Here is a 25,832-nt window from a genome sequence, read left to right on the forward strand (position 1 = left end):
TCATGTTTCGACTGCCAGTTTAGTGGTCACTCTCTGTCTCAGGCCTGCCGGATTTAGTGACTGTCCCAGGAAGGGTCATTGTTTTTCTGTCGTTACTGTGGAGTCATCAGACCTGAGGGGTTTTATTATGCTTTGAGTCATCATCATCCAGACTCCTGTTGATTGGTTTGATGTAACACAGTTGTACTCTTCCAGAGTTGGAAAATTTTGGTGATCTGCTCCCTTAAGCCACATTCAGCGGTGGTCCAGGCCAGTGTCCTGATGCATAACAAATAATCTAAAACAGGCCAAGCTAAGTCATTTTGGACATGTTTGGAAAAGGCTACAAATATACCTGAAACGTTTGTGGTCACAGACTTGTTTGAGACATATTAAACCAGATAAATGTTAGTAACCTAAGTAATCTGACTTCTAAATCTGTCAGTTTTATCACAAAATACAAACAGAAAAATATGGTTTTGACACTTTTTAATGTGGCATGACCGATTGCTGTAGCAGCTTCAGTTCAATCAACATGTGAACCGATCATCTCTTCTACTTGACTACTAGTTATAGCACCAAATAAACATGAATAAACATCAGAACGAATGCTGAAAGAAACAGAACATCTTACTGAAATGTCTCATGTAATAACTTGTAAACAATAATGCTTGAAAACGATGTCATGTAACATTAATTACCTCAGGAAAGACATGCCAAATCCATAAACTCGATAGTCAGCTGAAAAAAAGCCACAGCTTCCATGACTGCTTTCACGGATAACACAGCTTGGCTTGAATTCCCTTCGGATTGTTGTCTGCTCCACAAATGACTTTACAGCCTGTCAAGTCCTAACTGCCACATTGTGTACATCTGCTGAAACTTGCAGTATCTTAAAGTGTGAGATAACATTTGTGTTTATAGTACTCATGTTTTTTTTGTTTTGTTTTTTTCTGTGGGTGTGGAGAGTTTTGCTAGACATTCCAGGAAACAAGAGATAGTGAATAGGGATTAAAGTAATGAGACAGATTTGTCTTTATGCATCTGTTCGTTTTGATTGAAGTCATGTCTTTTTTCCTGACAGAGGGATATTTTTGGACACCATTCTGCCACGATATGATGTTAACGGAGTACGGCCACCCATCGGTCAGAGGACCAGATTGAGCAAAGGAGACATTGCACAGGCACGCAAACTTTACAAGTGTCCAAGTAAGAAAATTACACACATAAACCGTACAGAATTACAGAATGCTAAAGTGTCACATTATCATCTTTCTGTATAAATGAGGAGAAGCTCCTGTCAGACTCAACAAGAGTTAAAGATGGTGAAGATAGAAAATCTGGGTCATTGGAAACTGTAAGCACATCATGAAAACATGTCTGACTGCAAACATCACAAGTATCCAGGTCTGGACAACAAAATCATGCAAAAACAAAAAATCTCAGTCAGTGTTTTGTCTTGTTTTCCAGTAAAAAAAAAAAAAAAGCATCTAAATAAATAAGGAAATATATATAATTAACACTTGAGCAATACAATGATAGACATGAAAACGCTCTTATAATTCTTTCAAATAAATAATATAAAATTGCCTAAATTATTCTTGAACAGACCAAAGTATTTAAAGGAAGAAAGGTTACATTAAAATTATTTATTAAATGTCACATTTTGATTCACTATTGTTTTGTATAGAATTTTTCTAATCTTATATCAGAAGCAACTAATTAAATTACAGAGAAATTAAGAGTAATCCCTTACTTTACTTTGTCAAGAGAAAAGTAATTAAATAACAGTAAGTAATTGCTTAGTAATGCATTACACCAAACACTATATATATATATATATATATATATATATATATATATATATATATATATATATATATATATATATATATATATATCTATATTTATTTATATATATATATATATATATATATATATATATATATATATATATATACACCAGTACATACATAAGCAAAATCCTCAGAATGACCACCAGTGGCTATTTTTATGTAGTTTGCCCCCATTTTGTGTCTTTGGTGGGACAGGCTGAGATTATGTTGTTTGGAAATAGCATGGTATCCACAATTAATGTGGTGCGGCATCTTGGCGACGGTCTCTGTGACTCCTGGCTCGGGAAGGCAGAGTAAACACTGGTCAAGCACAGGAAGTTTGTAATTTGTCTTCTTTCCCTGATAAAACAGAGGAGAGAATGCTTGCTTTCTAGGAGACAGCAGCTAAACGCAGTACAAGGAGGTCAAGACATTTTTCATATAAACTTTACAGAGATGTTCAAACACACACTACCAGAGAGTGAATAAGTGTAAACAGTCAAGAGAATACGTCCAAACCAGTGGTACTTAAAAGCTCTTAAAATGTCTTAAATGTGGTTTTGTCAAATTTAAGTTCATTAAAAAAAAAAAAAAAATCATTAAAAATTAAATAAAAGCAGGAAAAATAAGATTTTACTTTGTACTTGGAGAACATACAAATAAACACAACCCTGCAACGTAATGTATATTAATATTTTATTTTATTTTATTTTATTTTATTTTATTTTATTTTATTTTATACATTTGCACTTGACATTTGCACTTGCTTTTATTTATTTTATTTTATTTATATAACATGCTAATATTATATTATTATTATAACATTAATATTAATTTAATTTTATTATATTAATTTAACATTAATACAAAATATTAAATTAAATAAAAAATAATTTATTTATTTTATTTTATTATTTTATTTATTTATTATTTTATTTATTTATTTTTATGGTCAAATATTCCATTTCAGGTTAAAAAAAAACACAAAAAAACAAAAAAGTGTACATTTATTTTATTTATTTATTTTATTTATTTTATTTTATTAGGTAATCAGTGTAAAGCCGGCTGTACATTATCCATGACATTTTCTGAATATATTATGAAACTGATGATATTTTGACATTTAATGAAGCATTGCTGGTTTGCCATTATGACCATCAGAGCATTTAATTACCCAGCTCTTGTGACAGAGTATGCTGCCCGTGAACTGTTTCATTTTAATTGCACACTGAATATAAATCAATAAAATAAAAAAAAATAAAAAATGAATAAAACAGGAAAAAACAGGAACCACGATGCAGTGTAATATGATTAATATGCTTCAAAAGGCTACAATTTAATTGCACATGTATTTATTTAATTAAAACTATTTTAAAAGTGTAATTAAAACAAGTTCAAAGTAAAAAATGCAGCCTTGTTCTACTGGCTTGTGGTTTCAGTTTGCAATTAGTGAATACCGAATATTTATACCAAACAATTGCTGGTGATGAATTATGACAATGGTTACATTATGGTCTTCGCATTTTTTTTTTTTTTCCAGATGGTTGCATGAGTGTATGTTTTTGATTGAGCAGCTGTAAACAGTAAAGCCCAGATATTTTTCTAAATAAGAGTCCAGGTGTGTTTCTGCCTGAATTATAGCGTAAAATTACAGTATAATAGAATATTGAATTATATATAATTATAGCATACTTTTTATAATTATAGCATAATTTTGTTACACAATAAACTGTATCTGCCATTTAATTCAGTGTAAAGCCTTGTAGATTCTCTGTCACTGTCTGCAAGGAAACTGTAAGGGCATTATACTTTTATAGCAATTTTTTATAGCAAATTTTTTTTTTTTTGCAATTTTATATAGACCTAGTCTTTAGCATGGCTTTAGTTTAAAAAAAAAAAAAAAAAAAAGGCACCCATAAGTAATCTCATCTGGGACTGGTGCTCGTTTCTGAAGTCCTGACTGAAGTCTGTTGGAGGAACCTGAATCACGTGATTTGTTCATGCAGTACGCGGGGAAGGATGCTGGAAAATAAGGTGTAAGTGTGGCAGATCTTTTACACAGCATTCCTTGCGGCGTCTGTCACTTGCTGTGGCTTGCCAGACTGCTTGTTAATGGTTCTACGCACTGAATCCACTCCACACTTGGCCTGACGGATCTCTGATACTCTAGTTGTACATGACTGAAAACTCGTGTGTGTGTGGTGACTGTGAGGAGTGTAAACAGCTCAACAAGGTACATTTACAAGCCCTCTGGAGGGAAAGTTAGGGAGAAACTTGGCTGCTAGATGACCAACCATAAAACCCATCCCATAGATTTTAAAAATGACTGGTTGTTAATCAACTTTATATGTATTTTAGTAAGAAATAGTAAGAAAATTTAGTAAGAAAATAAATACATAAGATTTTACTTGGTATGTTGGGGAAGAATCAGATATATGATCTATGTTCAGCCACTTACAACGTTTAAGTTTCATTTTCTTTTGTTTGGATTCATTTTAGTACTGTATTGGTCACTGCACTTGTTTTGTTTTATTTTTGTTTATATTTTAGTCTTAAATATTTGGTGATGTGTAGTCCCTATGTCCATATGAATGCCTGAATGTCCATATCAGTTTTATTTTATTTTATTTTATTTCCAGTATTGAAAGTGTCATAATTATTTTCTATAATATTTTCTTTGTTTTCTTTTTTTCTTTTATTGTCAGTATAGTAAGTGTCATTATTATTATCTATATTATTTTATTTTTTAAATGTTTTATTTTAATATCATCATTATAATAATAATTAATAATTATCTACAATATTTATTTATTATTTATTCTTTTATTTTAATTACAGTAATTTAACATTAATCATTCTCTACTATATTATTGGATTTTTAAAAATGTTTTATTTTATTTTATTGTCAGTATTGTAAGTGTCATTATTATTATTCTCTATATTATTTTCTTTTTTCTTTTATTTTATTGTCAGTATTGTATGTGTCATTTTTCTTTTCTATATTATTGGATTTTTTAATGTTTTTTATTTTATTTTATTTTATTGCCAGTATTGTATGTGTCATTATTATTATTATCTATATTTTTTTTTTTTTATGTTTTATTTTATTATATTGTCAGTATTATAAGTGTAATTATTATTTTTTATATTATTTCATTTTTAATGTTTTATTATTTTATTTTATTTTACTGTTGTATTATATTTTTTTTAATTTTATGCAAGTTTTATTTTCTATATTATTTTAATATTTAATGTTTTATTTTATTTTACTTTGTGTTGTTTTGTCTTTTTCTTAGATAGAATTATACTGCATCAAACTAATGTTTCATGTCTATTTATTTAGTCAGTTAGTTAGTAGTTGTGTGATAAGCAGGATAATGTACAATCATCTGTTCATTATCACAAAATAATGAGCTGAAAGGGTAATCAGGACCCCAGCGTAAAGCAGGCTGTACATTATCCATTACATATGTTCTGTTTTATGAATATGTTTTGAAACTGCTGATATTTTGACATTTAATGAAGCAGCGCTGGTTTGCCATGTGTATTTCCACAGTGACCACCAGAGCGTTTAATTACCCAGCACATTTTATACTGCTAATAATGCACGCAGCACCATATAAATGAAAACTCTTTTGATTTGAATTTTGCATCACTTTTATTTCCTTCTCTTGCTCTTTGCTGTGAATATCAGGCAGGTGTGTAACATTAGAAGCAGATGTGCTTCATAACATGAAAGTGCTCAAGGCGCACACTGTGAAAGACAATCCAGACTTTTTCATGGACTTTTGTCTTTGTTGCGTTCTGTGACGCACAACAATATTTTATATACAGGCAGCTTACTGTCTCTGTGGACCGTTGTGTAACTGATCGCATCTTGTTTGTATAATGAGCTGTTCACATGTTAACTCTTCTTGAACACTGACAGCTCAAGACCTTTCTTTCTTTCTGTCTTTCTTAGAATGTGGAGACAGTTTGCAGGAGAGTAGCGGAAACCTCTCTTCACCTGGTTTTCCCAATGGTTATTCAGCATATATGCACTGCATATGGAGAATTTCAGTCACACCGGGAGAAAAGGTGAAGAAGCGCTGGTGAATCACTCTGATTAGCTGCTGTGAGAGATGTTTTTAGGCCTGTGGACAGTTTATTGAATTGACTAAATTGTGATATTGGAGTTGGGAAGTCCAGTTCATTTTGGTTACTCGCAGTACTCACTGATTCTCTCACTGAGTCATTACTGAAATCTGTTTACAGAGATTCACACAAACCATTTTTCAACTATTTTTTCACATACATTACCACATTTCACGGTTTCAGATTTCAGTGGAAAAAAAATATGTTAAAACCATTTTTACTTGGAAATTGCTAGTAAATAGCACAATTAATAGTAAAGAAATGATAAATAAACAGTGTTGGGGTTACACATTAAAAGTAATGTGAGTTGTGTAATAAGATTACTTTTTCAAGTAACTAGTAACACATTACTTTTAAATTTACAATGAAATATCGGAGTTACTTTTTCAAATATGTAACATTAGTTACTTTGTTTTTCCATTTTATTCACTGACAGCTTTCCTGTCCTTGTGTTGAGAGGAATTGGGAGTGAGGTGCTAAGGCTTATTAATTTCACTTTTGGTTTGAAAGGGCCTTTGCAGTTTTTGTTTTTAAAAAACAAATAAGCAAACCTTGCACAGGTGACAAAAGGAAATAATTAACATAGACGTGCATTACTTTCCATAAAGGGTAACTAAGTAATGCAACTGGTTCCTTTTTTAATGGAGTAACAGAATACTATAATGCATTACTTTCCATAAAGAGTAACTAAGTAATGCATTTGGTTACTTTATGGAGTAATGCAGTCTTATAATGCATTAGTTTCCATAAAGAGTAACTAAGTGACATTATTGGTTACTTTTTTATGGAGTAACGTAATACAGTAATGCATTACTTTCCATAAAATGTAACTAAGTAACTCAGTTGGTTACTCTTTTATGGAGTAATGCAATATTGTAATGCATTACTTTTAAAAGTAAATTTCCCCAATACTGCAAACAAAAACCTGTTAAATTAAACATGAAATTTTAACGTAGAAAGGGTGAAATTTTATTTATGTATTTATTTATTTACTTTGTAAAACGTACAAAATATTGTTATTTATGTTTCTCACTACGCAGTTTTACTCTAAAACAAACATCCTGATTACAGTGGAGTAATTTATGCTTTGCAAAATGGTTTGAAAGAATAGATTAAAAAAGACTTCTTAATGAATCTGACAGCTATTTCCACAGAGTGTAAACTACCAAGTAGATTGTCTAAAATTAGGAATTCTGAATTGAAATCCTGCTTAGAATCATTGCATTTGCACAGTTATTAAGATTTTCACAGATTTCCAACATTCCTTCAGTAACAGTTTACTACATTTTTCCCCCTAAGATCATTCTGAACTTTACATCTATGGATTTATACCGGAGTCATTTGTGCTGGTATGATCATGTGGAGATCAGAGATGGATTTTGGAGGAAAGCACCACTAAAAGGTTTAAGATGAACACCTGACATTTCAAAAGAACAATGTGACCAAGTCAAAGTGAAGCTTAATTAATGTTGAGTTTGTACCTCTGTATGCAGGTCGATTTTGTGGGGATAAATTACCGGAGCCGATCATCTCTACAGACAGTCGCCTTTGGATTGAGTTTCGCAGCAGCAGCAACTGGGTGGGAAAGGGCTTCTCTGCTGTTTACGAAGGTACCAGCATTCAACCAAATCAACAACTATCAAATATTATCAAATCCAGAGTGCTCGAAATAGCATGTCAACAGAAAACACTGTCAAATTTGTTCATAATAAGTGTTTGGCCCCATCGACCTAAATCCAACCATTACTGAATTACTGAGTTTCCTTTAGGTGAACACCTAACAATATCCGTTTCCAGTAGTTCATATTGTGAAAGAAGTCATTTTCATGCTTCATTATCATGTTTGCGCTGTAATCTTTTATCTTGCAGCTATTTGCGGTGGGGAGGTGAAGAAAGACAATGGTCAAATTCAGTCTCCGAACTACCCAGACGACTACAGACCTAACAAAGCATGTGTGTGGAAGATCACTGTGGCTCAGGGTTACCATGTAGGCCTTACCTTCCAGTCGTTTGAGGTATGATTCAAAAAGTTGCTATTACTGCATTATAAGCATGTAATTAATTGCTTATACACTGTTATTGTGTTAGAGGGTGTCCTAAACAACAACACACAGTGTATGTCCAGAAATAAACATTAATAGGACTGAATAAAAGACTCTGAAAAGTGGGGCTGCAGATAACTTGATAATAAATAATGAAAACATTTTATTACTAGTTAATTGCACTGTGCACAGTAATAAATAAATTAATAAAAATGATTAATTGTTTACATTTTACTTTGTGTTAGAATATGTTATACTCTTATATTATATTATATTGCGCTTCAGAACATGCATGAATTTAAATCAAAAGTAATTATTTGTTTTGAAGATTGAACATTGAATGTAAAAGGAAGACCCTTACATCTCTATATCATTCTTTTATTATATAAACTGAGTACACTTAAAGGGATAGTTCACCCAAAACTGAAAATTTGATGTTTATCTGCTTACTCCCAGGGCATGCAAGATGTAGGTGACTTTGTTTCTTCAGTAGAACACAAATCAAGATTTTTAACTCAAACCGTTGCAGTCTGTCAGTCATGTAATGGAAGTGAATGGAAATCATGGCTTTGAGAGTCAAAAAAACATACACAAACAAAACCAAATTAAACCCTGTGGCTCATGACGATACATTGATGCGTAAAGACATGAAACGATCGGTCTGTGCAAGAAACTTTGTGTATGTTTTTTTGACTCTCAAAGCCGTGATTCACATTCACTTCCATTAAATGACTGACAGACTGCAACGGTTTGAGTTAAAAATCTCAGTTTGTGTTCTACTAAAGAAACAAAGTCACCTACATCTTGCATCCCCTGGGGGTAAGCAGATAAACATCAAATTTTCAGTTTTGGGTGAACTATCCCTTTAAATACTGAGGGTTTTTTTTTAATCACTGTTGATTGTAACTTTAATTCAGTGCTTGTGTCATTCGTCTGGCTGACTCTGATTTTGTCGTCATTGCATTGGCTCTGGGTTTGGTTTAGATTGTCTCTAACCAGCCCATGATCTTTGTGTTTAGAAATAAGGGATGTTGTAGATCTGTAAAAGAAAAAGGCTAAAAAATTCAAAAATAAAACCACTTAAAACATTCATCTTTGTTTAAACTTGATTAAATTAAGATGTTCTAGACCTTGATGAAAAGGTTGGTTACGGTCACAGCTGGATGCTATCAAATTTTAATCCAAATTATGAAAAGAAATCAAATAAAAGAAATTCATTTCAAAACTTACATTTTCAAATTTACTTTTTCCATTTCCTTTTTCTCCATTATCTTTCCTCTTTTCAATCCAATCGAGAGACATGATAACTGTGCGTACGACTACCTGGAGGTTCGAGATGGGAACTCAGAAAACAGCCCGCTGTTGGGCAGATTCTGTGGTTATGACAAACCCGACGATATTAAATCCAGTTCCAACCAGCTCTGGATGAAGTTTGTGTCTGACGGTTCTGTCAACAAGGCTGGATTTGCTGCTAATTTCTTCAAAGGTGAGGTGAAAGTTTTTTGCTTTATGGTTTCATCTTAGATTTGATCTATGGAAATTGTATAGGAGTGATGATTGGCATTATAGTCCAGAATTTAACATTACAGCTCAACATTTTTGAAATTCAGGAATGCACATAAAATAATTGGCCTATAACCAACATGATGAAACATTTAAGGAAAGAAAAAGAGAATCCCTGATAATATATTACCACTAAATATCTCCTAAGATATTAGCATCGCTCCTTTAAGGTACTGTAACTCAAGTTCTGATGTTCTTGTTGTTGCAGAAATGGACGAGTGCTCCAGACCCGACAACGGTCGCTGTGAGCAGCGCTGTGTCAACACGCTCGGCAGTTACAAGTGTGCCTGTGACCCTGGGTACGAACTGGCGGCAGACAAACGGAGTTGCGAGGGTTAGTATGTGAACAGTGCTGGATACAGGCCAGTGCCATATTTAAACTGTTTACGGCAGCATCGAGGGAAAGCTGCACATTCTCAGAAAAGTCTCAAAATAGGGCCCAATATTCTAATATAAAGTAATATAAATGGTAGCATAAAGTAATTTCCAATATTCTTTTTTCATACATGTTTTACCCATACTTTAAATTATGCATTGCATTGTGTTGCATTTTAGGCTTAAAGGAAATGTCCTTAAATTTAATGGATAATGTCCAGGCAGAAAATCACCTGTACATTTTCCATGTTGGGGATTCGGTGGCTTGCTCAAGGGCACCTCAGTCGTGGAATTGCCGGCCCGAGATTTGAACCCACAACCTTAGGGTTAGGAGTCAAACTCTCTAACCACTAGGCCATGACTTCCCCCACGACTTCGTAGTGTTGTTGTTGAATTTCAGATTTAGCAAAAAGTCACATTACACATAATTGACCGATCTTTCTTTATGTTAGTGATCAATGGTTTTTAAAATATTTTAAGAGTATTCGTGCAGATTCCTAGTAATAATGTATTCTTTGTAGGTATTGTTATGTTAGAAAGCTTAATATTTGAAACAACCTGAAAAAAACATTCAATAAATCAATAAATTCAATTTAACATCTTACCTATGGGAATTTAAGACAAGTTGAATGTTATACTAACATTTAGAGGTTATGTACAAGGATTTTTAAGAACATTCTTCTCAAGAATTCAAATTCGTCATACAATATTCTGTATATATTTTAGTTAATCACTTTAGTTTAGCATTATATTACTGAGTGCATGTTTTGAGCAGCCGGCTACACTGACCTCATTCTGCCTCTAGTGGACAGTATGTGCTACTGCATCCTCTTAATTACTACTCCTGCTTGCGCTGTTGACATACCGCCGACATCTGCTTTGTGCTATTGGCTGGGGGCTGCCAGCAAAGTTATGAGCACCTTCCTCACATTGACAGCAGGCTCGCCTGGCTTTCTTTACCCTCCTCCGCACGACACTTACAAAGCACTGCTCTGTATTCTGAGCGGCTGGAAATTCTGCTGAAGTTTGAATCTGTTTATATCATATTCTTCTCAAACAAAGCGCTACAATACAGTTGGGGTTAAGGGTCAAAGCATTCTTAGGTAAAGTGTTGTCTCATTATATCGTCGGCTAACGTCTGGATGCGTGAGGTAGTTGCTAGGACAGCACGTACCCTGCGGCTGCTATATTGAGCAAAAGTCTGTTTGTTCAGACATGCACTGAGATGACTCAACAGCTCAATCGTGACAGACTGGAGCGATCGGAAAATGAGTCTCCATTAGATAAAAGAAAGACTGGCCCACCAAAGCTTCCCGGTGGCTATCATCATATCAGCAGTAAATCCCACATTATTATAATGACTGTGCTGCTTGTTGTCACAAAACAGGTTTATTGCACGACGGCCCTGAGGGAATAAATAGAGACTGATAGGGCTTAAATGTACATAAAGCTAAAACTTCAAGGCAAGGGCTATCCAAAGGCTTCATGCAGGTAGCCATGGAAACCTCTCTCCCCAAGCACATGTGTTCGGTGGAAATCGCTGTAGGGAATATGTTGAGTAATTTGGATCGTACCGCACGAAAGTAAACTACACTTTTTCTTTCTGCTCGTGTTTGATTAGATACGAAGCCTGGGGTTGTTCCTTGTTTTTTTAATTAAAACAGGACCGTTCTTGTTATTTTATATGTAGCAGGTGCGCGTTTTGACGAACCACAAGCTAGTCAGTTTGATAAATTGAAAGTTTAAGAGTGCTTTGTAACCCAGGAATGTTGTGCATGAAATATGTAGCAGTTTTAGGGAGTTTTTTTTTTTTTTTTTAAGGAGCTGTGTTGTACATTTTTTGCATTTATTTTTTTACACTCTTAAAAAGAGTGTCAACATCTTGTCACTGGGACAGTATCCTCAAAAGGACACTTTTGTACCAACAAAGGGTGCATAATAGTACAATAAGAGTAGATATTAATATCTTAAGGGTACATATTACTACTCAGAATTATTAATATGCACACTTTAGGGGTAAAAAAAAAAAAGTTACAACGGTAGAAAACAGTCAATTTACCTACTGTATAAGACTTCTGTATGTAATTGAGCTCTGGTATAATTGGATAATTGCTTTGTATGTGGGGGAAAAAAGTGACACCTCTCACCAAAACGAAACTTCTGTCATCATTTAATTATTCAAGTCGTTCCAAACCTGTATGACTTTCTGTCTTCTGTGAAACAAATGTTGAAAAATGTTTCAGTGTTGTTTTGCACATCCTGCAATGAAAGTCATTGGAGTTTGATGTTGTTTAGACACCATCAACTACTTTAGATTAGAAACGTTCCATTTTTGGGTATACTACCCCTTTAAATATATAAACATAGTGCTAGAGATCAGAGGGAAAAAATGATATTTGTTGATGCATCATGATTCCTTCTCAAACGATTCTTGATCGATTCACAGAAACAAAATAAACACACATGAGTGCCTTCAAATTAAGTTTAAAGACAAGGACAAAAAGACTTCTTAAAGAAAACAACAACCTAACGTTCTACATAACAAACTCTGTGTATAAAGAGAACATGAAGGGAATTTCACAATAAATCTTAAAGACAGCACAGATTGTGCTTTTTCTAAATCTACGTCATTTGAGGTTATTAGGAATGATTCATCCATGCACATGTTCCCTTTTTGACCTTGTACTGATCAAAATGTCATAACTTGATCTTCCAGTAAAAAAAAACAACACTAACATTTTTTTCTGGTGATGTATCTTGACTAATCATTCAGTCACTGCAAGCTCACATTCAGATCTGCTAATCAATGGAAAGAAAAATGTATCCACTTTTTTCCCCGATAATCTGCTTCAATCTCAATGTAGAAGAATATGTTGATACTTTAACTTTCAGTTTAAAGCTCCTATGCTTTTACTTGAAAAGGCTTGGGAATCAGATCATTTCAAGAAATGTTGTGTGTGGACTGAGCAGCTGAAGTATTTCTTCATAGTACATTAGTATCATTTGTCTTACAGTTCTTTCCTGTTGTCTTTTTCTCAGCTGCCTGTGGTGGTTTCATCACCAAGCTGAATGGGTCCATCACCAGTCCAGGCTGGCCCAAAGAGTATCCACCCAACAAGAACTGCATCTGGCAGCTGGTGGCGCCCACGCAGTACCGCATCACGCTGCTCTTCGACGTCTTCGAGACAGAGGGGAACGATGTGAGCACTATGTTTTTGCCTCAGCGTGGGGTGGGTTTGTCTGGTTCATTTCAGCTCGATCGGTGTGAATCACCACGGGGCTTTAGGGACTGACTTCTCCAGATTGCCGTCATGTTTTCTCACTTGTTCATTGTTGATAGCTTACAGCAGTTTTGCCCTGTGCAGCTCACATGATTAATGCACTTATGATCTGTTTGTTAAGATGAAGGGTAGTTTTCTGGCTTCGTGCATGTTTATCACAAACACTCTGGTAGTTTATAACAGAGCTATCCTGTTAAAAAGTTGCCATCTGTCTTTTTATACTTCATTATTTTAAATTTCGCAGACTTCAATAGAAGCCGGTTATTTTGCTTTAATATAACAGCAATGTCATTACATTAGTGCTAAACAAGAAGAGTGATTTTGAGAAAGAAAATGAGGTTGTTGGTTCAGGCTGGGTTTTTTAAATAGCTGTTAGTCCTCTAAATTAGACGACACACTAAGACATGTTTAAAGCAGCTGTGTGTTCTCCTGAGCATTTAATAGCTTTTGCCTTAATGGCGTACTATATAATTGCTGGATAAATTAAAGCTAGGAATGATTTGGGTTCATACAGGTTCTGCATCAGTGACATGTTGCCAATTACCACAGACAGTAATTATGACCACAAAAACGAATCTGTCTGCAATAATGGATTTACACTGAAAGTCTACAGGGCACGAACCTGCACAAAAATAACTTTTGCACAGTATGTGAAAGGATACCAGAAACGAACATTATGTAACTATCTGTTTACATGGAGCAAACTTTGTCCACTGGACATTAAACCAGATATTCATTCTCTTACAATAGCTGCCCCACCATTAAAAGCATAATTTATGTACTTAACACAGTTTCTATATAAGAATGCATACAAGTGCTTTTTTTAAACTACAAGCCACCCCATAGATTTCCATTGTAAGTGCATTACTGTGAATATGATTTGTGTTTGTTTTATCGATATTGTCTGTGTTAATGCTGTCAGTAGAGCTTAACTCTTATTGAACCTAGAACTTTCCTTCAGTTTACTGGCTCTGCTTTAATAGAGGGAGGTGAGAATGGCTTCAGCTTTATTGATTGCCAAAAACAACATGATTAGTGTACAGCTTGTGAACTATTATTGGCAAAAGTTGCCATGCACTCAAGTGTTGCAATCAAAATGAAAAGCTGTGAAAAGCATCAGTGGACTATTTAGAGCATTTTGTGCCACTTAAATGAAGGATTCATCCAGTTTCTCATAAAAAAATAAAATAAAACATGACACTCTTTTTCCCTCTTTATTTTTGATTCAAACATTTATATTTATTAGATGCTTTTATCAAAAATAATACATGCAAAAGAGAAAACAATACAAGTGATTCCACTATTATATTTCCCTTCTTAAAAGAGCATCACATGCTGTGTTTTGATGCTGCTGTCCAGCAGTGGTGGAAAGGTCTGACCCGTGTGTTGCTCTCTGCTGTGCAGGTGTGTAAATATGACTTTGTTGAGGTGAGAAGTGGTCTGTCTGCCGACTCCAGACTGCACGGGAAATTCTGCGGAGCTGAGAAACCAGAGGCCATCACCTCTCAGTACAACAACATGCGCATTGAGTTTAAATCTGACAACACTGTCTCCAAGAAGGGTTTCAAGGCCCAGTTCTTCTCAGGTTAGTGTGTGCTGTGAAAAAAAAAAAAAAAAAAAGTTAAACACATATATAGTACAATGCTGGAAAAAATATTTGATCGTAGCCTTTACTGAAAATGCATTTTGTTATAATGTGTAAAAAGTGTAATGCTTTTATAATTTATCTCATTAAAGTAGAATAATCTTCTTTTTTTTTTAAAAAATCATCGTAGTGGACAAAGAATATCTGTGTTACTGAGATCTGGTGTTTTGTTCTCACAGATAAAGACGAGTGCTCTAAGGAGAACGGCGGATGTCAGCACGAATGTGTGAACACCTTTGGCAGCTACAGTTGTCAGTGCAGAAGTGGCTTCGTTCTGCATGAAAACAAACATGACTGCAAGGAAGGTGAGAAACACACACATGCGCTTGTATGTGAATATACACTGAGACAGTGTTCCTTTGAAGTAATAGGCCATGTAAACTCTCTTAAAATCATGCCATATTGTAATGTTAAATGGTAGCAATATAATAAAATACAACAATGTACAGTAAGTGATGAAATATGTTATTATTAAATGGATAACTCATCCAAAAATTAAAATTGTCATCATTTACTCACCCTCATATTGTTCCAAACCTGTGTGACATTTTTCTTGTGTGAAACACAAAAGGAGATATGATGAAGAATGTTCATGCTGCTCTTTTCCATACAGTGATAGTTCATTGTGATCATAGCTATCAAGATTCAAAAAGTACAAGTAAGCACTATAAATGTACCATAAATATAACAACATGACAATATAAGCTTCTTCTGAAGCATTATGATATCAGGAACAAACTGAAAAGTAATCATTTAATCATTTAAAAATCTTTCCTTGAAGTAGCTTTCAAATCTTGTTCTTAATTCCACACATTCAGACCGCAGCACGTTCGATAATGATGCACTCAAAATCCAATCCAATTTTAGTGCTGCAAGCAACATGAGGAGAGTAAATAGTGGCAGAATTGTCATTTCTGCATGAACAGTCTCTTTACTTCTGAAAGGTTGACAGATATCCATAAATATATTAGCTTTGACTATGCTTCCAGTCAGGGCTGAAACTCTCTATTTTATAAAGAAAGAAAAAACACAACCCTAGATTAGTTAGCCCATGTTGGCAAAAAATTATCTGTGAATTGTTTTAGGTTAGGTTTTGGCAAGTTATTACCAAATATATTACAATTACGTGCTGTATGCCTGGAAGGTCACATCACGAACAGCAGTCTGGTTGTTTTATTTTCCCTATTAGTGCATGACTGCTCAGAAACCTTCACCATCGATTTACAGCTCACTGACACTAACTAGAGTCTGGATATTTTTAGAGAACGCCTTCCCCTTGCTGTTAGAAATAGAAAGAGAGTGGCAGTGCTTGGGAGAAACGAAAGAAAATGTTGTTTGAGGAGGTTAGGAAATGCATGGATCTGGGTGCCAAAAACAACAGTGATTCTCGTTGTCTGGGGTTTGAACGTTGCTCATATGATGAGTGTGAGCATGAGGCTGTTTGTGTGGGTATTTGAGTGCTGGACGTCACGTGTTATTTGTATCTCTTTCAGCCGGCTGTGATCATGTTGTGAACAGCGTGAGCGGGACCATCACCAGCCCCAACTGGCCAGATAAATACCCCAGTAAGAAGGCCTGCACCTGGGCCCTCTCCACCACCCCGGGACATCGGATCAAAATAGTATGTAATAGTACATCCCCTCTCCGTCCATATTTACCATCGTTGGGTAATGTACAGTCCAGACGGTCATTAGTTCAAAACAAAACCCTGCAGAGTGAGATTGACCCCAGCGTGAAGCCTTGCATCACCCTGAAGGGGTTTATTTTGCCATAAAGACCAGCTGACTGTACATTATTCACTAATTACATGCCTGTAAATAAATGAAATGATGTCATTTTAAATTATTTTATTTTAAGAAGAAAGAGTCTGTGGACTGTTATGAGGTATGTAACTAGCGCAGCTTTATAGGAAATTGGTTTGTTTGGCACGTTTATTACTCTATAGCATAATTATACAAGAATATTTGACTGCAGAATGCTGCGATTGACCGATCAGCATCAAGTATCCCTGAGAGCAGTGAATGAAAAAATCATGTGCATGTTTGTGCACAAATATTGTTTAATATCCCGGTGTCTTCCTCAGCATATAGACTGAATAATGACTAAGTCCTGACAGCACTATTGCTCTGTTCCAACACTTAGTGTGCTGCCTAGCAAAAATGACAATTCTGTCATCAATAACTCACCCTCCATTTATTCCAAATCTGTATGAGTTTCTTTCTTCTATTGAACGCAAAATACGATATTTTGAAGAAACAGTTGGCGGTAGCCATTGACATCAATAGTATCCCCCCCCCCCCCCCCATACTATGAAAGTCAATGGCTACCATCAACTGTTTGGTGACCAACATGATAACCAAATAGTTAATGGTAACAGGACCAACATTTGAAGAGTATTGGTAAGCAAACAGTTTATGGTAGCCATTGGCTTCTATACTGTGGAAGTTAATGGCAACTGTCAACTGTTTGCTTACCAACATTCTTCAAAATACCTTCTTTTGTGCTCAACAGAATAAAGAAATCATACAGGTTAGGTACAAGTGAAGGGTGAGTAAATAAAACACAAAAACAAGTTATGTGTTAATGGCCCACATGCACTAGATGGATGTGTTTGTTGCATATTCTCATGCATGATACACCGTTCTAAAAATTTTAAAATGACTCCAGACAATCCTTTTTTTAAAATCCACTACACTCTGTCTCATGTTTTTAAACCCAAAAATGTATTCTTTGTGAACAGCCACTTAGAAGATAGCTGTCTATATAGCTTTTGGAACTCAGTTTCGAAAGAAGTCTTGTTTCCCTGTTCATTATAATAGTATATGGAGTGTCTGCCGTTCAAACGTTGACATGGGCCGTATATTTCAGGCTTTCAATGAAATCGACATGGAGCCTCATCTGGAATGTGCTTATGACCACATTGAGATTTACGACGGTCGAGATGGGAAGGCACACAGCCTCGGACGATACTGTGGCACCAAGAAGCCTCAACCGATCATATCCTCCAGCAACAAGATGTTCATCCGCTTCTTCTCTGATAACTCAGTGCAGAAGAAAGGCTTCGAGGCTTCCCATACTGCAGGTGAGCACATCCATCTGTTAAATACAGTGCCACTAAATACTGGAATTACACGTAGTCTCATATAATAAAACAATAACCGTGCAGCGCTCTGCTGTGTGTCATTAACAACAAGCCATGGTAAAATCACTGAAGCACATGGTTCAAATGGCTTATTGCTTTTTAAAAATGGCACCAACGTTAAATAAATAATGACTTTTTCTAATATTAATAATAAAACAATTTTTTCCTTAAGCAGTATAGTTCATTAGCCAAAATGTTGAATGTTTATGGCAGCCAAGAAAATGTTTTTAGACGGTTTTTAAACTATATTTTAACTATTTTGTTCCTAGACAATAATGATAAAACATGGCTTGAATGGTTTGTGTTGGTTGCAAAATTTGCAATCCATGCATATTTCATATTTAGTGTATATTTATTATATTCATACATTGTATTTGAGAGATTTTATATTTTCCCTTTTATATTAATGCTGAATTTTACCCAAATGGGTTTATGAGGGAACTGGAGGACATTTGTGAGTTGATGGAAAGCTAAAAATTAATTCAAGCATAACATTTAAATATTTGATTTGTTTTCCTGTCTATATTTTGAAAATTAACCAACATTAGAGAACCATGAACATGCGGATGTCTTGTTAAATTATTGAAATATTAACCTAAAATGTAAGTGTAACTAATATTTAAGTCAAAGGGGTTTTGCTGACAAAAAAGTTTGAGAATCTCAAATGTATAGCGTGCATTTTTAATACATAAAAATGTAAGTATGCTATAGCAACTCTCTAATGTTTATATCATTGAGTGCTAGTCTCAGTCACAAGTCTGGTTACTAGGGACTATTGACTTGCAGTGATATGCTGAGATGCTGTATTCACCGGTGAATTTCTTTCTCACGTTCATTTCCTTCTCTTCTCCAGAGTGTGGAGGCCGTCTGAAAGCGGAGGTGAAAACTAAAGACCTCTACTCTCATGCCCAGTTTGGTGACAATAACTACCCCGGGGCGTCAGACTGTCAGTGGGTGATCACAGCAGAGAAGGGCTACGGCGTGGAGCTCATCTTCCAGACCTTCGAAATAGAGGAGGAGGCCGACTGTGGCTATGATTACATGGAGCTGTTTGATGGGGCGGACACCAAATCACCCAGACTAGGCCGCTACTGTGGATCAGGGGTAAAGCACAGATTTAGATTTGCTAGATAAAATCAACAAACATCAAAATGCTTCTGCATTTCATGTCAGAAGCTATGGCAACAACTTGTAATAAAAGTGGTTTTTAAAGGGGTATTTCGATGAAAATGAACCCTCATGTCATTTCAAACCCATAAAACGCGAGTCATCTTTGAACCTCAGATCATGATATCATGAGAGATTTCTGCCTCTTCATTGAGTCACTTCTGCCTAAATTTTGACACAAAGATAATAGATAGTAAAAGTCATCCATATGAATCAAGTGGTTCAATCCAAGTCCTCTGAAGATACGATTGATTTATTATTTAACATATTTAATTGAGGTTTTTATTAACATATAAACTTTCATCACATACATAGACACAGCAAATATGGTAAACAAGCTCAAAGGCAAGCTCCAACCTTGTTGGTTCTTGTGCATCAAGCAAGTTTAAGCTTATATTTAACATATTTAATGCACTATTTAAGTTTCTTGATCAGTTTTTTATATGAATAAATGTTTAGATTAAATCTGTTCACCATATGAACTGCTTGATTCATATGGAATTATTGTACAATGTCTTTATGAACTATTTGTAGCATCAAAGTTTTTGTGGAATGGACTTTTAATGGAGAGACAGAAATCTTTACAATTTAATTAAAATTTCTTCATTCGTGTCTTGAAGATGAATGAATGAATGACATGGAATGACATGAGGGTGAGTAATTGATACCATGCTTTTTTGTTTTTGGGGGGCTATACCTTTAACTGGCAGTTGAAGTCCACAACATCAAAACTTGAATGCAAAAAAAGTTCAATCTAAGAAATTCCAAGCAACCAATCACTCAGCACCAGCACTATTCTTTGTGAATTAGTGCAGCTAATCATGCAGAACCACATTTATTCGCCCTTTCTCACTCAAATTACTTTGTTAGGCTTGATTGGTTGCTACGAGCCATCAGACATTGTGTTCACTGGCCCTTACAGTCCAGTTTTTCTTTGCTGTCCATCACCCTGTTAGAACAGACATGTGGCCCATTTTTGAGACACAATCCACCACTTGAGAACCACTGCCTTACAGGATAAACAATGATCTTTGAAAGATGCCATAAGGGATTTTCCTCATTTCTAGTTCTGGAGAGATACAAAATCTCTGAAACATACAAATCAAACAAAAATCTCTGAAACAAAAAGAACAGTGTGTGTGTGTGTGTGTGTGTGTGTGTATGAATGAGAACAGCATGATTACATTTACTTCAGTTCAACGAGAAGGACTGATGCTGAGTTTAGACAAGGTGTATCGGGTGATGTTCTGATATTGAAATGGGTGCAACCTGCTTATCGACTAAGAGATTTGTTTAAATTGAACCAAGAGGATGTTTGACAATGTGCATTTGTCTCAATCAAGTTTTGGTAGCTTGCCATTTAGAGCATGCTTTTAATCCAAAGCAACTGACAATTTACTAACAGCAGGGAATATGTCCCTCGAGCAACATGAGCTTAAGTGTGCTGCCACATTAGGCTGTCACAGCCCAAAATAACCCATGTAAGCTTGGTCAGAAAAGAGCCACTGCACAATAAAAACTACTCTGAAACCGTATCAAATGCTTTGAGATTTCGGTTCTTATGTGAAGCGCTTTTCACTATCTACATAGGCAGATACCTTTTAAAGCTCAATGTATACCTAATGTTTGATGCAGTGTGTGCAATGCAATTTTGATCATTAGCATAGTACAGAACACACATACATATTAAATATTTTGCACCTTAATTTTTTTTTCTGTGATAATTAGTTTGTTCACAAGGTGGCGACACTGACCCAGCCCATTGTTTCTAAATCAAAGAAGAAAACCAGAACTTTTACAGGATAATAAAAAAAAAAAACTTTTATTTGTCAGAAATTCAGGAGAGAAAAAGCACCTGTGATTGCGAACGCTATCGAATCGAGTACATAATAACTGTGTTTCAGTGTACCTATACGCTAAGCATTCACATCAAAACTTGCACTTTGGACTCAAAGAAGCATCCTCACCAAAAAATAAAGTGCCACTCAACTAGAGCTCATAGTTCAAAAACATTTAAATGTGAGCATGTCAGGTCACCTTTATTTATATAGCGCTTTTAACAATAAAGACTGGTCAAAGCAACTGTACAGCATTAATTGGGAAAATAGTGTGTCAATAATGCAAAATGACAATAGTAAACACTAAGCTAAAGACTACTCTTGTAAGCACAAATATTTAATGAATTCATTTTTAATTACGTGGAACTACTGTTATTGCTTTTCAGTACTGAATAAGCTATTTCTGTATTTAAAATATCTTTCTTGGTAGAAAATTTTCAATTCATCGCAGTAGATTATGGGATTAGCCAAAACAAGGTATCCTATATAGAAGCATAATTTTCATGCCTGCTTTTTGGAAAAGCTTTCAATAGTTAGGTCTGGAATACACTACACCAGTTTTAAAATCGTAACAGGTTTTAAAACAGTACTACTGTATTCCATTCTGAAGGGCTCGACCCTATGCCCTAACCACTTCAGAGAGTTTACCCTACAGAGTGAGAGCTTTGTAGAGAAGAAGGGTGTAGGGGACCAAAAACCTGTTCTTTGGAACCCACTTCTGCGTCGTATTGCCAAGCCCATTAAGGAGGTGCTATCATTACACAATTAACCTGTGTTAAGAATCATGGGAGTGCAGCATCCATCAGTTGTACCTTTCGAAAAACTTCATTCTCAAGGGCCCTTTGAAGTGACCAGTTTTAAACACTTCAGTTTAGAGAAACCCTTCAATATTGTGGCCATCATTGTTCATACACTGAAGTGTCCTTCACAGGCAGATTTATCCCATTTGGGATGCGGCGTAGGTATCATACACTTGCCTACTTTGTAAATTGAGCTTGAATTCCGACTTGTGGTCTTTCTGACTCCTGTTAACTTAATGCTGACTCACTCTAGACCAGGTGTGTCCAATCCTACTTGTCAAGGACCACCGTCCTGCAGATGTTAGTTCCACCCAACTCCAACACAGTTGACCAGAAGTTTCTAGTGAGTCTGAAGACCTTGATTAGCAGGTTCAAGTGTGTTAAATTAGATTTTGAGCTAAACTCTGCAGGACAGTGGCCATCCAGGAACAGGTGTGGACACCCCAAGTAGTTCCCAAACAGTGGTTCCCAATCCTGCTCCAAGAAAAAACCCACATTTTAGTTGTTTCCATAATCAAACACACCTGATTCAACTTATCAGCTCATTAGTGAAGACTTAAGGATCTCAAAAGTTTGGGTCAGATAGGACAGACATCAAAAATGTGTAGTGTTGGTGTTTTCCAGGACCAGGATTGGGAATCACTGCACTAAAATGTCAATCTCTAGGACTGATGAGGATGTGTTGATGTAATGAAAGGGAATTTGTTCTCTCTTGCCTACTCACGTCTTCCTCCATCTTTGTGTTTCCAGCCTCCAGAAGAGATCTACTCTGCCGGCGACTCCATTGTCATCAAATTCCGCTCAGATGACACCATCAATAAGAAGGGCTTCCATGTGCGTTACACCAGCACCAAGTTTCAGGACACACTCCACTCCCGTAAGAAGTGACCTCTAGTGGCCGGGAGGGGCCGTGCAGGGCCTAGGGGGAAGCGAAAGGGTCCCAAGGGGAGGGCCTCGCCCATCGCTCGGAGCCCCCCGGCCGCCAAGAACACCCAGACTCGACGGACCAGCCGCAAGAACGCCAACCGCACCTCAGTAGTTCACAGGGGTTCTGGCATCCCCTACTGACTGTGAGGAGTAAAGCCATTCCGCAGTAGACCTTGTTTTTACCTTTTTTTTTAATTATTACTTTTGGGGCAAGATGTGGAGAGGGGAATGTATTCAGTTGCTGGATACCAATATAGGGGCAAAATCAAAAGGGGAGGGTGGGAAGGGTGGGCGTAGCTGATCGGATACTGGAATCCCCCCGTTTGTCAACTTTCATGAGCCGAGAGTGTGTTGAAAAACACAAATACACTGAGGAACTCCTGCAGGAGAACCGAGCAAACTCACCAAACCAGTCATCTGTGCAACAGTGGGATAGAGGAAGTGAAAAATGAGCGAAGCATGGGCATTCAGGACGGTGTTCCTCGCATGTTTTCCAACCTTGCACCTTGAAATTTACCGCTGCACTGTGGGGAAACAACCATCTCTTCTTGACATTATTGGCATTGATTGTTCATAAAGAGTCTCGTAGGCCATTGTGGGCCTGTTTCTTTGTCGTTACTTGAGCAAATGACACTGTATGTCAAAGAGATGCATGTGGTACAGCTAGAAGGAAATGTGGACGTAATGGCACCAGCATTTGTAATAACTCGTTTTTTTTCCTGGCCAGTAATCTAGAAGGTTCCCTGCCCGATATGATCACTCTCCAGGAGGTTTTCCAGAATCAGTTATCACATTAAAAGACTAATAAACAACTCGTGGCCCAAGTCTTTTGGCTGTTAATTGCTTTTGCATAAAAAACAGGATGGTATGGTGGAAAATGCTTAGCTTTTGTTAGGTTAGATTAAGCACACACTTTTTTCAAGGTCTTGATAATTTGGTGCTGTCCTCGTATCACACTCTGTGCTTCGCCAATCATGAACAAATTAGGCACAATTGCATGAAAATTGGTGGGCCCTTTTGTGTCCTGACATCCTACAGCTGTATTCTTTCATTTTCTTTTTCAGGCTCTTTCCTCGCAGTCCATGACCGAAAGTTGTTTTCAAAATATATAGCATCACTAGTGTAAGGACCTCAGTCAGGGTAGTCAATGTAAAAAATGTAAACTTAGACATGACCTTAAAGAGGTAGTTCAGCCAAAGATTCTGTCATCATTTACTTCAAATTTGAGTAAATGACTTACTTTCTTCTGTGAAACACAAAAGAAGCCATTTGGAAGAATGTTTTTGTCCATACAATGACTCCAAATTAAACATAATGTTGGACCCCATTGACTTTTGTTGTATGGACAAAAAAGCCTCAAAATGTCTTGTGTGTGTTCTGCAGAAGAAAGAAAGGAACATTGTAATTTGAGGTTGAGTAAATAATTGCAAGATCTTCAGTTTTGGGTGGATTATCTCTTCAAGACCTAAAACCTATTCAGTGAACTATTTGCGTATCTCGTTTTACAATTACAATTTTGAGTTAATACCTGAAAGGACTGTACTTTTTAACAATCCTCAGATGTCCTATTGCTAGGTAGATGTTGCTCTTACACCGCCGACTATGGGAAAACTGTTAAAACTGTAAAATGTTCATTTGTACCAATAACGTACCTCAGCGTGTGGGAGACCGGTGGGATGGTGCTATTTCAAATGAGTCCTGCGCCCCAGTTCTTTCAGTCGCTCTTTCTTCATTGATATCCAGTGTCAGTTGGGAAAAGAGCTTGTTTGATGTCAAATCTGTGTGGAATAGTGCTGAAGAGCGTGATCTCCAGGGCTGATCATTTGATCTGAAGTGTTAGCACACTCCATTTCCAGGATCATCCCTGTGAAGTGTGCTGCTCCCTACCTCTCTCGCTTTCTGTCTCCTGCAGAACTCCTTCAAAGGCTGTTGACTTGGTCTCCTCCGTCTCAACCACTCTTTTCATCATATGATATCATTTCACACCTGTTTGCCTTTGTGGATTTTCCTAAAGCTCTTTTAAATCTCAGGTTCAGGATATCTGATTGTTGTTACCCACTGAATCATTCCAAGACACTAGATTTTAATCGTTTGCAGGACTTGGTGACTGTTTGACTCGGATGTGTGAGATCCAGGAAGGCAAATGATGAGGATTATGAGATTTAGAGGACACATTTTGGGGTTTTAAAAGGTTTTAGACAATGCCTTCCATCTGAACCTTGAATCAGTTCACCTCGAGCCACGAGTGCTGTGACCAAACAAGTTGCTCGATGTACGATCTTGCAAGCTTACCCTCATGCTCAAGATCGACTAACTTCTATCCTAGTTCTTCAAACTGATTTTATTTTGTGTTTAAGATACCCAGTTTAGCATCTCTGTATTTGAATATGCTTCCTAGCATAGCTTTTTAGAGTAGTGGAGCACTTGTTCATTTTGCTAATCGAAGCACATCCTCCTAAGCATTATTAATGTTTTTAATGCCCATGTTATTTCTTGTTAGAAATAGTGTTTTGTGGGTGAACTCGGGCTTCAAATGATCTGTTTTAGCACATGTTACCTCAGCATTTATTCACCCTGACTGGCCTTCCCACACAAGACTTGGTACATGTTTATGCATTTTATCATATGTATGTATGTAAATATGTATTAATGTATTCAAAGTACACTAAACCATAGACAACTTGGAGAACTAAGGCTATGTGTAATTGCAGACAAAAGATGCAATTTATTTATATTGTATAGCTAATTTTCACCTATGTATTGCACATAGTGTTAACAAGTGCATCTATTTCATAAAATGTCATTTTCATTTTGAAATGCTTCGTCACATTTTGTCTTGTAGACTCAGGAATTATTGACTGACCATTTAATTAATTGAATAAAAGCCCAAATATACCAATTAAGTTACAGTAGTTAACACTATGTTAGAGCAAATTCAAGGCAAAGTGCTCTATCATGTAATTTTGAATGCTTTCAGTGAATAATTTTTTTTTTCTGCTATAACTGGTGTTTTTCAACTCGAAGCTGAACATTGAAATGAAAAGTCCTACATGTATTAAAGGCTTTTCATAAGTTGCTGATGGTTTCAAGGTCTTGAGCTCACA

At 36.0% G+C, this 25,832-nt stretch overlaps 1 protein-coding gene across 1 annotated transcript in view; it reads left to right on the forward strand.

Annotated features, from left to right (window-relative positions):
• LOC109104348 (bone morphogenetic protein 1-like) overlaps window positions 1-25,545 on the forward strand; it is a 66,080-nt gene extending 40,535 nt beyond the window's left edge. Inside the window, exons 7-20 of the mRNA XM_042730170.1 lie at window positions 1,064-1,188; window positions 5,776-5,891; window positions 7,248-7,350; window positions 7,442-7,558; window positions 7,818-7,963; window positions 9,281-9,476; window positions 9,762-9,887; window positions 12,968-13,128; window positions 14,614-14,794; window positions 15,034-15,159; window positions 16,348-16,475; window positions 17,723-17,936; window positions 18,850-19,100; window positions 22,552-25,545. Of these exons, the coding sequence (XP_042586104.1) occupies window positions 1,064-1,188; window positions 5,776-5,891; window positions 7,248-7,350; window positions 7,442-7,558; window positions 7,818-7,963; window positions 9,281-9,476; window positions 9,762-9,887; window positions 12,968-13,128; window positions 14,614-14,794; window positions 15,034-15,159; window positions 16,348-16,475; window positions 17,723-17,936; window positions 18,850-19,100; window positions 22,552-22,689 (2,128 nt within the window). The 3' untranslated portion in view covers window positions 22,690-25,545. The remainder of the gene's footprint in view (window positions 1-1,063; window positions 1,189-5,775; window positions 5,892-7,247; window positions 7,351-7,441; window positions 7,559-7,817; window positions 7,964-9,280; window positions 9,477-9,761; window positions 9,888-12,967; window positions 13,129-14,613; window positions 14,795-15,033; window positions 15,160-16,347; window positions 16,476-17,722; window positions 17,937-18,849; window positions 19,101-22,551) is intronic.
• The last annotated feature ends 287 nt before the right edge of the window (window positions 25,546-25,832 follow it).

This window comes from Cyprinus carpio, chromosome B8, assembly GCF_018340385.1.
Source record: "Cyprinus carpio isolate SPL01 chromosome B8, ASM1834038v1, whole genome shotgun sequence".
Lineage (NCBI taxonomy): Eukaryota > Metazoa > Chordata > Actinopteri > Cypriniformes > Cyprinidae > Cyprinus > Cyprinus carpio.